This window comes from Malurus melanocephalus, unplaced genomic scaffold (genome assembly GCF_030028575.1).
Source record: "Malurus melanocephalus ecotype Western Australia unplaced genomic scaffold, MMel_1.1 scaffold_14, whole genome shotgun sequence".
NCBI classification, from domain to species: Eukaryota; Metazoa; Chordata; class Aves; order Passeriformes; family Maluridae; genus Malurus; species Malurus melanocephalus.
Window position 1 is genome coordinate 1971444 of NW_026623246.1, and position 11931 is coordinate 1983374.

Sequence of the window (11931 nt, forward strand, 5' to 3'; positions counted from 1 at the left end):
GGATACTCTTGCAGGACACTGGAGCAGAGGATAAATTTTGGGAGCACACCTAATACTCCTTGGCCACTGATGGGGTTTCTGCCATGAGACCAGTCTGGACTTGGTTTGAGTTAAACACCTTGTTAAATGTGTTTAGTCCTGCAATGCAATAGTTCACATCACATAATGCTTCAGGTCCTCTTCCTCATGGGTTTCACTCTCCTGTGAGACTCTCCTGCTTGATAAATTAGTTGCAGGGAGCTGCTTATAGGAGAGAACAGAAGCAAAATGTTTGGTAGAATGATGTGATAGAAGAAAGAGGGTGTGGGAGCATCATGTACTGAAACCCGTCGGAACATTTTGGTCTGCAAAGTTAATGCTGAGAAAATCTCTATTCCATTCTTTTTTGTCTGAAGAAGCACATTGTAGGCAGGAAGCAGAAATGCTCCTGCCTGATCAGAGTTTATGTCAATTAATGATTTTGCCTTCTAATAGGACATTGCTTTATAGATTAGAAGCACTTTATTAATTTTTTCTCCCTTCTTACTTTGCAGTTTAGAGAAAGAAGAGCAGCTGTACTGAGTTWTTGACAGTTCAGAATTGAAGTAATTTTTTTCTCCAAACCCTAAGTGCAGAGACAATTTGTAGCACGTGGTATACACAGGGATTTTTATATCTCCCACTAAATATTTTCTCTATCAGCACCTGTGATCTCCTCTTGAATTTTATATGGTCTGCTGTTACAGAGATGGAAAATATGTTACCAGATTSTTTCCCAAAGTGTAATCTTTTTTCAGTCTGTAATGATCTAGGATTATATCTCGTCCATCACATTTTTTCCTAATATTATGGACTTCTYTCCTTTACTAGTTGTAACTGTGGTGCTCATGCTGTACACGGATCAATTGTTCGTTTATTGAAAGTTAAAAACAAACAATTAAATTTGTTTTTAACTTTCAATTGATTTTACTAATTTCTTTTTGCAAATGGGGCTGAGTGGTAAGAATGCTTACCCAGAATCCTTTAAAATCAAATATATTATTATATCTTAGTCCTCTTTCAAGATAACTATTGAATTAGTGCCCCTTAACTGGAAGCAGATGCTGTGCAATTATTGTCTTTCACATCAAAGTAAAGAATTCTGTCAATTCTCATAGAAAATGGATCASTTYGGGGTAACTGTGATTGTTTGACTTTCTGCTACTGTACAGAAGTCTTTCAATGACAGTTTGACAGTTTAAAATTAGATTGGTCATATGATAATATGAATAGCATATTTTTGGGTAAGGACTCTTAAAATGTAGTCTTGCCTGGATACTTGGGAATTATTTAAAAAGTTAAGTTTTGTTGTTTTTTTTTTTTAACAGTTGGCTAAAATTGTTCTTGCATAAAAGATTTTGGAGGATTGTGTTACAATTAATGGTGTTTGCTAAAAATCTATATTAAGAGAAAAGGAAATACATGTTAAAGATTTACACATTGACATGATATTGTTCCCAGTCTCATCACATTAAAAAAAAACGTTCTAAGGTTGCCATTAAAAGGTTGTATTAAACTTAATGAAATTTTGATTATTCTGAAATGGTTGCTTCCACTTTTCCCTGAAAGAAAGTTGGTATTTGCAGCAAAATTTGCATAAACTGGTGAAGCAAATATCCCAGTTTTCTAGTTCTTTCCTCTGTTTCTTGTTTTTTGTAGTTCTTTCCTTGCTGATAATAACAGGTTCTACAAAAATCTAATAGAGAATTGCTAACTGCAATCCATTTTCTGCTTAAGCAAATAACTTGCTGTCCACATGAAAAATTGACTTTAAAAAGCAATTTTTTCCTGTTCCTGTTCCACAGCCTGTTTGGACTTCTTTCTAAGACATACACTTTAAAACTTCTAAATTAAATTTCTGCAACTTTTTCAACAGATTTACTAAAGTTGAAGGCTGAGTGGGCAATCTTTTTCATTTGCATGAAATGTGTTTTTTCTTGCCTTAAATGAAATTAATTAGGGCAAGCCAGAAAAATCCAGCTTTGATGTAAATCAAGCAGTTTTTTATTTAACTTTTTTTCCTTTTCAGAAATTGAATGTTTGCTAAAGTAACTTTAAAAATAGACATAGTGTCTGGYTCTGCTTGCTTTCCTTTTRGTCTTYTTCTCTGCAATATTTCTCTAGTACTTAAAAAAATACCCTTTGTAAAGTGCCCATCTTCTTCTTTTCTTTACATCCTGCACATTTTTGTGAGTTGTACTTTTTGTTCTCCATCTCTGCCTAATTTTTGGTTTTCAGGGTGCTTGCAGTTCTGTACTTGCAGTATTTGTCCTTTTGACATTCTCTGAAAGTCGTTTGCTTCTGAGTCATCTTCTTGTTCCTTTTTATATGATTCTCACAGATATAAAAACCTTTGTTTTTCTTATTCTTATAATTGACAAGAGGGCTGAATTGTTGCACTCACACAGGAACTCTCCCTACATGTACATAGCCAAACACTTGCAAAAAAAAGAGAATATTTTCTTTGATTTTGCACTTTCCATTAGACTTCACTGAAATACTTCTTCCCTTATTCACTACAAATCCTTGGATTACGCCCTAAGTATTCCTGGATATTTGATGCATTTTTCATTTATTTCCACTCATAACAGATTTTATTTTAGTTTTGACTTGTTTAGGCAATGCAAATTTGCTTGGTATTAATGTTTTAGAGCGTATTAAACTGGAAATGGATACTGGTAAAAATTTCCTGTAAAAATTACTCTTTGACTCAGAACACTTGTATACAGATTTATAATACAGACAGAACAGTACAAAAATTGGGAACAATGCAGTGGGAGTTTTAATAAAATGAAAGAAAGATGAAAGACAGGGAAATCCTGATATTGTGAAGTGTATCAGTGCGAGGGGGAGTTTTAGAATRCATAGTGGGAAGGAAGAAATAAGATGAAATATTATGTGCAGGAGAAAATTAATTGTAAGCAGCTGAATGGCAGAAATATTCAAGCTTTTACAGATGTAGTAGCATGAAACTGTAAGACATAGGGCCTTCTGTTGGTTTGTTTTTTTGTTTTTTTTTAATTTAAGCTTATAGTTTAATGAAAGGAAACAATTTAATTATATGCATTCTTGAGGAATATATATATGAAGTCTTAATTAATTTATTTAGAGCTCTGTTCTTCATCCAGAAGTTTTCCAAACGGCTCTNTATTAAACTTAATGAAATTTTGATTATTCTGAAATGGTTGCTTCCACTTTTCCCTGAAAGAAAGTTGGTATTTGCAGCAAAATTTGCATAAACTGGTGAAGCAAATATCCCAGTTTTCTAGTTCTTTCCTCTGTTTCTTGTTTTTTGTAGTTCTTTCCTTGCTGATAATAACAGGTTCTACAAAAATCTAATAGAGAATTGCTAACTGCAATCCATTTTCTGCTTAAGCAAATAACTTGCTGTCCACATGAAAAATTGACTTTAAAAAGCAATTTTTTCCTGTTCCTGTTCCACAGCCTGTTTGGACTTCTTTCTAAGACATACACTTTAAAACTTCTAAATTAAATTTCTGCAACTTTTTCAACAGATTTACTAAAGTTGAAGGCTGAGTGGGCAATCTTTTTCATTTGCATGAAATGTGTTTTTTCTTGCCTTAAATGAAATTAATTAGGGCAAGCCAGAAAAATCCAGCTTTGATGTAAATCAAGCAGTTTTTTATTTAACTTTTTTTCCTTTTCAGAAATTGAATGTTTGCTAAAGTAACTTTAAAAATAGACATAGTGTCTGGYTCTGCTTGCTTTCCTTTTRGTCTTYTTCTCTGCAATATTTCTCTAGTACTTAAAAAAATACCCTTTGTAAAGTGCCCATCTTCTTCTTTTCTTTACATCCTGCACATTTTTGTGAGTTGTACTTTTTGTTCTCCATCTCTGCCTAATTTTTGGTTTTCAGGGTGCTTGCAGTTCTGTACTTGCAGTATTTGTCCTTTTGACATTCTCTGAAAGTCGTTTGCTTCTGAGTCATCTTCTTGTTCCTTTTTATATGATTCTCACAGATATAAAAACCTTTGTTTTTCTTATTCTTATAATTGACAAGAGGGCTGAATTGTTGCACTCACACAGGAACTCTCCCTACATGTACATAGCCAAACACTTGCAAAAAAAAGAGAATATTTTCTTTGATTTTGCACTTTCCATTAGACTTCACTGAAATACTTCTTCCCTTATTCACTACAAATCCTTGGATTACGCCCTAAGTATTCCTGGATATTTGATGCATTTTTCATTTATTTCCACTCATAACAGATTTTATTTTAGTTTTGACTTGTTTAGGCAATGCAAATTTGCTTGGTATTAATGTTTTAGAGCGTATTAAACTGGAAATGGATACTGGTAAAAATTTCCTGTAAAAATTACTCTTTGACTCAGAACACTTGTATACAGATTTATAATACAGACAGAACAGTACAAAAATTGGGAACAATGCAGTGGGAGTTTTAATAAAATGAAAGAAAGATGAAAGACAGGGAAATCCTGATATTGTGAAGTGTATCAGTGCGAGGGGGAGTTTTAGAATGCATAGTGGGAAGGAAGAAATAAGATGAAATATTATGTGCAGGAGAAAATTAATTGTAAGCAGCTGAATGGCAGAAATATTCAAGCTTTTACAGATGTAGTAGCATGAAACTGTAAGACATAGGGTCTTCTGTTGGTTTTTTTTTTTTTTTTTTTTTTTGGTTTTTGGTCCCTATTTTACCACTGGCAGGAGCTGGAATACACAGACTGGCAGGGAAGCCGTAGGGACACCCCATTTAAGCCTATAGTTTGATGAAAGGAAACAATTTAATTATATGCATTCTTGAGGAATATATATATGAAGTCTTAATTAATGTATTTAGAGCTCTGCTCTTCATCCAGAAGTTTTCCAAACAGCTCTATGGCCTGAGGACAAAGCATTAAAATAAAGCAGAAAAAACGATGTCCAAGAAATAATGATGTAAAGGGTGGAGTTGAACCAAATGAGCTGGAAATTGCTTTCTAGGCAGAAGGGGAACCTTTGTCCCAATGAACATATGCCTGCCTCTGGTGTGGGAGATAGCAGGAAGTTGCATCAGACCTTGCACTTCCCACCTTCAGGTGATGTTGGAGGAGCTGTCTTTGTTCCYTGACAAGACATTCCTACTTTATAAAAATACAGATCTGCAGTGATTTCTTCCCTTCCAGGCAGAGGCTGCCTGCTTCTCTTTACAGGTACTGTGGCACTTGTGCTTCCCAATCAGCATGCTCTGKTTACAGAGATGTATCTTGTCTTCTTTCTGCTCAGAAGGGATAACAGGCAAATCAGAGTTATCTTGCATTCTCCTGTCTTGATTTCGTAAATTTGTAGGTGATGAAATCTCCAGACCTGCTGGCATCAGCCACTTGTTACAAGCTGCCATTTGGGAAATTGTTCATCCTGCTATTCGTATTAAAGGTGTGCCATGCTTATGTGATTGCGAGACTCATTTTGTTTAGTTCTCACTGTCATTTTCCTTGGGCTAATATTGTCCTTTACATTTTGCAATCATCTTCTCATTTTCCTACAATCTCACTATCCCCCGTGTTTGGGGCATCTAAGGTGTTTAGGGCACCTCATTAAAACWATTTCCCTGATTTCATGTGATGCTAGGCTGAATGAAACAAATTTATTCAATATTCTCTCACAAGGCTGTTTTTTTTGATTGTCTGGATCTCCCTYCTGAGTCCCCCTCCTCCATTTGAAGACCATTGAGTCATCAGTCTCAGTGTGGCCAGAACCAGTGTATTTTGGTGAAATTTGGAATATGGTGAAAAGCATTACTGAAACATCCTCGTACAAAGGACTCCAACATACAACAGACAGAAGTCAAAGTGCTGATTTGCAATCCCTCTGATGCAAAATCAACTTTGAATTTCTTGACTTTTTTTTACATTTAATGTACAAATTCTCATATTTGAACAGGGGTCTAGAACCAGCTCTACGTTATTTTTTTTTAATTTCTCTGTAAATAAGATAGTTGTTAAGATTTTATTTAATATCAGTTCATTTTTGCAAGTTTCTTGTACTTGACACAAATGTATTAAATTGCAATGGCTGCAAATGATGCCTTTTGAATACCCTGATATGTCTAGCATGTCTCAGGTTAGCATATATTTTTATCACTTGCACAAGAGGTATTTCTGCTAAGCTCCACTGCATAGCCTTGAAGTCCTCATTGTGCTTGGTCCTGGTTTCCCTGGAAAAGGCATCCTCCAGGCAGCGCTTTCTATTGTGGTAGCAGAATATGGAACAAGTGGTTGATTCTTCCTTTTTTTTTTTTTTTTTGTTTTTTTTTTTTTTTTTGAGACTCTTTACTCTTGTTTGTTGAGGATATGCAGCCACAGACAAATGCTTAAAAGAAAGTAGAGAATTCAAGGTTTCTCCAAAGACCACTATGGAAAAATGAGCCTACGGGCTCTATAAAAGACCTAAATATGAAATTATATTGTTTTTTACAAGAATGAGCCAGAGGTGTCAAACTAGACCTTGAGAGACAGGGACTGCTTGGGTAATGCTCTGGATTACTTCAGGAGATAAGTCAGCTGTCAGACAGGAGCACACAGATCAGGCTGTCAAATCCAAGGTTTGTCCTGCTGCCACTYTTTCTTGTGATTTGGGATTATTGCAAAATATTTTTCCACTTAGGTTTCAGCTCTTGAACTTACGTTGGTGACAGGTTCCTGCTCTTTTCCCTGGGCTTTGCTCAGGTTTAAGGAAGCTGCTGAAGTGAAGATATATAAAAGTTGTAATTCAAGTTTTTATTGTCCATTCATATTGCAAAATACTTGCCAGGAAATAGATGATAACTAAATWCTATTAAAAATATTTTGCTCCCAAAGTATCCCAAACTGAGATTTTATACACATGCACACTTGAAATAGAACTTTTAATGTAGTCTGTGAAACTTGGAATTTTTTGTTAGAGGCCATTTTAATTTTTTTTTCCACACGAAATTCAGCAAAAATTATCTAAAAAATCCCACACATTTCTTCCGTCTGAATTTTTCTTCTCTAAGCAGTGACTTTACTTTTGTAAATCTACCTTTCAGCAAACCTTCATTGGTTTGCTTTCATGCTATATTTTCTGTGAAAATGAATATTGCCTTGGAAATTAATGATKAATGACTATTTATTTTAATTTAAAAGGGTACAATTCTTGCTATTTTATGCATATTGATTTGCAGCTGCTTTCTCAGGCATGTGAAATTTCCGGAAGAAATATGGAATGTGATTTGTTGCATTTCATGCAKTGTGAAGCAGATATGCTTCAGCAGTGTTTGTGCTTTTGATGAAACTCTGACGTGCTTTTCAGCCACTTAAAGATCCAAGGAGTAAAAGCAGCAATAAAATGTTGGTTGACGACTCAGCCAATCTGCASATTAACTTGAGTCTGGAATGCTGGTGTGAATTATTTCTGTTTTCCCCTCTCTCACCTCGTAATTAATTGTTGCAGTAAACTGATATGAATATGAAAGTCGTGAAATTGAACATTGTAGTGTGACTATAAATGCTACAGTTGCAACTTGGTTTAAAATGATTGGTGAACTAGGATAGCACAGACTGGACCAAAAAAAAAGCATTAAAAGGGGTTTGAAGCAAGCACCAGTTTGGGAGGGAGGTGAAGGCATTGTAGCTCTTGTGTCTGACCAGAATCAGCTTAGAAGGAAGGGCCTTAACCCACCTTCCTCTGCTGTGCAAGACAAACGGTGAGAGAACTGAAAGTTTCCTCACAGGACATGAAGTCTGGAGACAGAAACACGTGCTGGCCATTCTTCTTGGGCTGAAGCTGCAATATGTTTACTCTTCACAGCTGCATTTGCTTAGTCTATTTTTAAAAATCAAATCCTTTCACCACTACAATAAATGCTTCAAGGAATGGGGCTGTTCTGCCTGTCAAGCACATCCAGGGATTTTCATTCAGCTTGGATATGATGCATAAAGTGCTGTTTGGCACCCGTGCAGAAGCCAACATCTGCCCCTCCATCCCAGRAAGCAATTACCTGTCTGGACACATACCCTCCTTAAATTGCCTGAATGAACTTTTACACCAGCCTGGGTTCTGTGCCAGGAAGATCTTCTGCCTCCCTTTTCAAACCTATAGCTGCCTTACAGGGGAATCTGGAAGGGGGAAAAATGGTCCTTCCTCACCACATTGCTACATGCACTGGAAGAAATAAGAAAGAGGGTAAGGAGTGGGGACACTATGCCAGGGTTCATTTAATCTCTTGTTTGAATGCTGTGGAATAAAAAAAAAAAAAAAAAAAAAAAAAAAAAAAAAAAAAAAAAAAAAAAAAAAAAAAAAGCCATCTGATTACATCCTGGTGTTAAGTCTTTGTTTTTCTATGCAAGAACTCTGGGCAAATTCTTCACCTTCAAGCTACAGTGTATTTTGAGAGCAGTCTCTGGATATAAACTATATTAACTTGGAGAGTTTCCTACAAAAATGTAACTACACATGTATTTGTGATGAAAAGAGCATATATTATAGTAGCAAAATATAAACAGACTAGTTTTGATTTGCTTTGGTGAAGGAATGACTTGCTTGTTTGTTTTGGGTTTTTTCCCAATGTTCATTCTCACTTGTCTCCCATTGTGTTGTTTCTCTTTGTTCATGATTTAAACATTCTGGTATTTCTCACTTCTTGTTCAGAGTGTTTCTCTGTGTTAATTAAACAGCGATGGTGRAAAAATATCCTTTTACTTCTGTTTTTAAGCTGTTAATTTTTTGTTTATTTTTGTCAATTCAGGTCCCTCCACGGACAAGTATGGTTTTGAAACCAATCTATGCAAACTCTTGCTGAATTCAATTTACAGCCCAGCTGGATAAGAAGAAATGGTCAATCTGGCATGGGACCACCCTACTCTGACCACAGTGGGAATGAGAGTGATAAGACTCCTCATATTCTTTGAGGAAACCATGGGCTCTTACAAATTATGTAGTTTTCTATTTAATTTTTTAAATTTTGCTGATTTCTTGAGAGTTCAATTATATTCTCTCACATGTTTTCTGAACACTTGTGTCTATGTTTTTAGGTGATTGCAGTTACAATAACCCAGAATTCCAGAGGCAGGGGGTGGGTAAAGACAGTATTGCAGTAAGCAGCTCTTGTTATCATAGAGGAGCAAGTAATCAGTTTCAAAAGATGRGTTTATCTACCAGAGAGATCTTTACATGTTTTGGAGATATTAGGTGATAAATTCAGTCTTGATGATTGCAAAGTYTGGAAATTTTGAGACATATTTTCATGTTTTCTTGGGCAGGTAAATACCTGGAGTATGTGTATCTATTATTTGTGGCTAATATTACTGCTCCAAATATTTTGAGAGAAGAGGATTTAGTATCTGGAGACAAGATAAACTTTGTTAGTCTTTTTTGAGCCAGCTTCTTTCTAAATCTTCTTACAATTCTACTTTTCCTCAAAGACTGTCTCTCAASTAAATAATTCCTTTTCTCTCTCCCCAGACAAAATACATCCCTTATATTTGTCCTATGACCAAATGAACYGTGCTTTTTCTTCTGTTGAACATACTGTAATATAACAGTAACTGGTTAGTTCTCCATATTTTCTGTTATTCTCTTTCCCTGCATCTCCACCCACTCTCCCTCATCTCCTGGGCACAAGCAGTGTTTTGGCAGCCCTCATTGCGGGCATCTGAAGGCAGACACACAGTGTTGGAATGTGAACAAGAACATAATCCTGTGTGGGATGCAAGAGTTGAGATTAGCCCAGGTGCTTCACCCCTCRTTCCCAAACTGGGATTATCTGGGAGTGTGGGAATCTGCCCTGTTCTAAAGTAGCATCTCCTACACATTGCACAGCCTTCCAAACAGGTCAAAGTCTCTATAATGATGAGGGTAAATCRGTGGTTTCAAGGTGAATGATTGGAAAATTTGCTTAGAAATCAGGAGATGAAAATGGAACCCAATGTTCAATTCTTTTTTCACAGAAAAAAAGCAACAACCAAAAAGCCTCACTCTAGGTTTTGCTGCAAGTTCTCATTTCACAGTGCATTATTCTCATGATGCTCTGTAATTTGGAAACTTTAAACATGTGATGTACATTTAGCACCTTCAGGGTTTGCTTATGTGTATCACAGAAGCACATCCTGCTGTGCTTATTATGAAATAGTATGATAAGGTTGCTCTTAAATAAGTGTTGATTTAATCTGATGGTGGCACAAAAATGTGAGCAGCTACCAAACCTTTTTCAKAAACATAAGCTTTATTTCAAGTACGTAAGTTGTGAAACAGTTTATCTTTAAGATAATAAAGCTATTCTTGTCAAGAAACACATTTGAGAAAAATCCACAAAAGTACCATGAAATACAAAGATAGAAAACTCTCAGCTAGAATCAAAATAGATTAGCCAGGCCACAGTCTTGTTAAGTTTCTAGGATTTATACATGATTGGTAGCACACACAACATCAGGATGCAGCAAAGGCCAGAAAGATAGTCTTATAATCATTAAAAAAATGTTACACCTATCTTGCAAAAAAAACGGTGGGCAAGGAAAATTTGACTTATAAGGATAGCCAAAGCCAGCAAAAGATTGAGAATCATTAACAGGTGTGTTTGTCACAGACAAAGCAAACTGTTCAGTTCCTGCATGTTCACATTACCGTGTTTTGGACACTCAGTCACTTTTGTATCTGCCAGATCTGAATGGTGCAGTGGTCAAGTTAACCTAAGCTATTTTATTCAGGTAACAGAAAGCTTGGATGCTTGCAGCTATTCAGCTTTCTGAGGGGCTGTGTATTCAGGCCTGTGAACTGAATGGCTAAGGAGATTCAAATGACTGTTAATTTGGTTTTCTACCTGGAGAATGTCTAAATGGTACTTTTAAAATGCTCGTTGTAATTTTCTGGAAAATATTTATCTTCTCATGGCAGTGCGTTGAGTTTTCCCACTGCTGGTGACTCGACAAACTCTAATCAGTTTTATTTGCTTGCTGCTTAAAATCCAGAAATTATTCTCTCTCGTGACACTCGAGCAGAGAGTGCTCTATAGCAGAGTGCAAAAGGGGAGCATTCCTGCCATCAGGATGAAACACATACATTAGCAGAAATGCAAAGATCCCTCAGTAAATATTACTCCTTTGAAGATTTATGTGATCATTTGCTAGAACCCAAAACATTTCTTTAGGTCTGTCTTCCATGGCTCTTTTTTTTCCACTGGAAAAGGAATGAACAAACTAGTGAAAACCACTTTTAAAAAAATCCAAATTACCCCACAAGCTGATTTTGCTGGATAAAACTATTCTCTATGCAGAAGTCCAATGTGAAATGACTCTTCAAAGAATTTATTTAAAATTACCACTTCTGCCCATCTGTGTAGAGCTTAAAATTTATTTTTCACCTGTGGCAGGTGAAAAATCAATTTTTGACTCTTAGACACATACATCTTTAGGGAACTAAAAGAAAATATCTCAAAATTTCATGAAGCCAAAATCCAATGGAACAGATTRGAGTCAGGGACAGGGCTCTGCGGAGGCATCAAGCCATCTGTTGTGGGTAGGAACAATACCCTTGCAGCTGGCAGGCTCTGAAAGTGCTGCCTGAGSAGTCAGGAAAGGTCTAAAACCTTGKGGCAGCATGGCCATGCCCTGGTAGAAGGATGCAAAATGTTCCTCTGTGGGGGATTGCTCAGACGGCCCCAGCACTGAGCTGGGCGGCTGGAGTTTCATCAGAGGCTTTGTGGGTCCACACAAGAATGAGAGGTCAGGGTGGAGAGTTTAATAAATTGAGTATTCAGACGTTTTGATCTATCCTCTGRTATTTGGTTAATGTATTAATCTTTATTTTAAGGAATTTTTTATTCCTTGAGTCCCATTTGGATTTTTCCTCCTTTATTTTCCTTCTTTTATTAGCATGTTCATGTCAGAAGACAACAGTTTACTTGGAATTGTTTGGAGTTTGGGAAGGAGAAGGGA

The 11931-nt window shown here is 36.2% G+C and overlaps 1 protein-coding gene across 1 annotated transcript in view; it reads left to right on the top strand.

Moving 5' to 3' along the window:
- The first annotated feature begins 8133 nt into the window (after positions 1-8133).
- Positions 8134-11931, top strand: part of MALRD1 (MAM and LDL receptor class A domain containing 1) — a 211258-nt gene continuing 207460 nt past the window's right edge. The window contains 3 exon segments of the mRNA XM_057384351.1: positions 8134-8185; positions 8748-8789; positions 8792-8884. Coding sequence (XP_057240334.1) covers positions 8134-8185; positions 8748-8789; positions 8792-8884 — 187 coding nt within the window.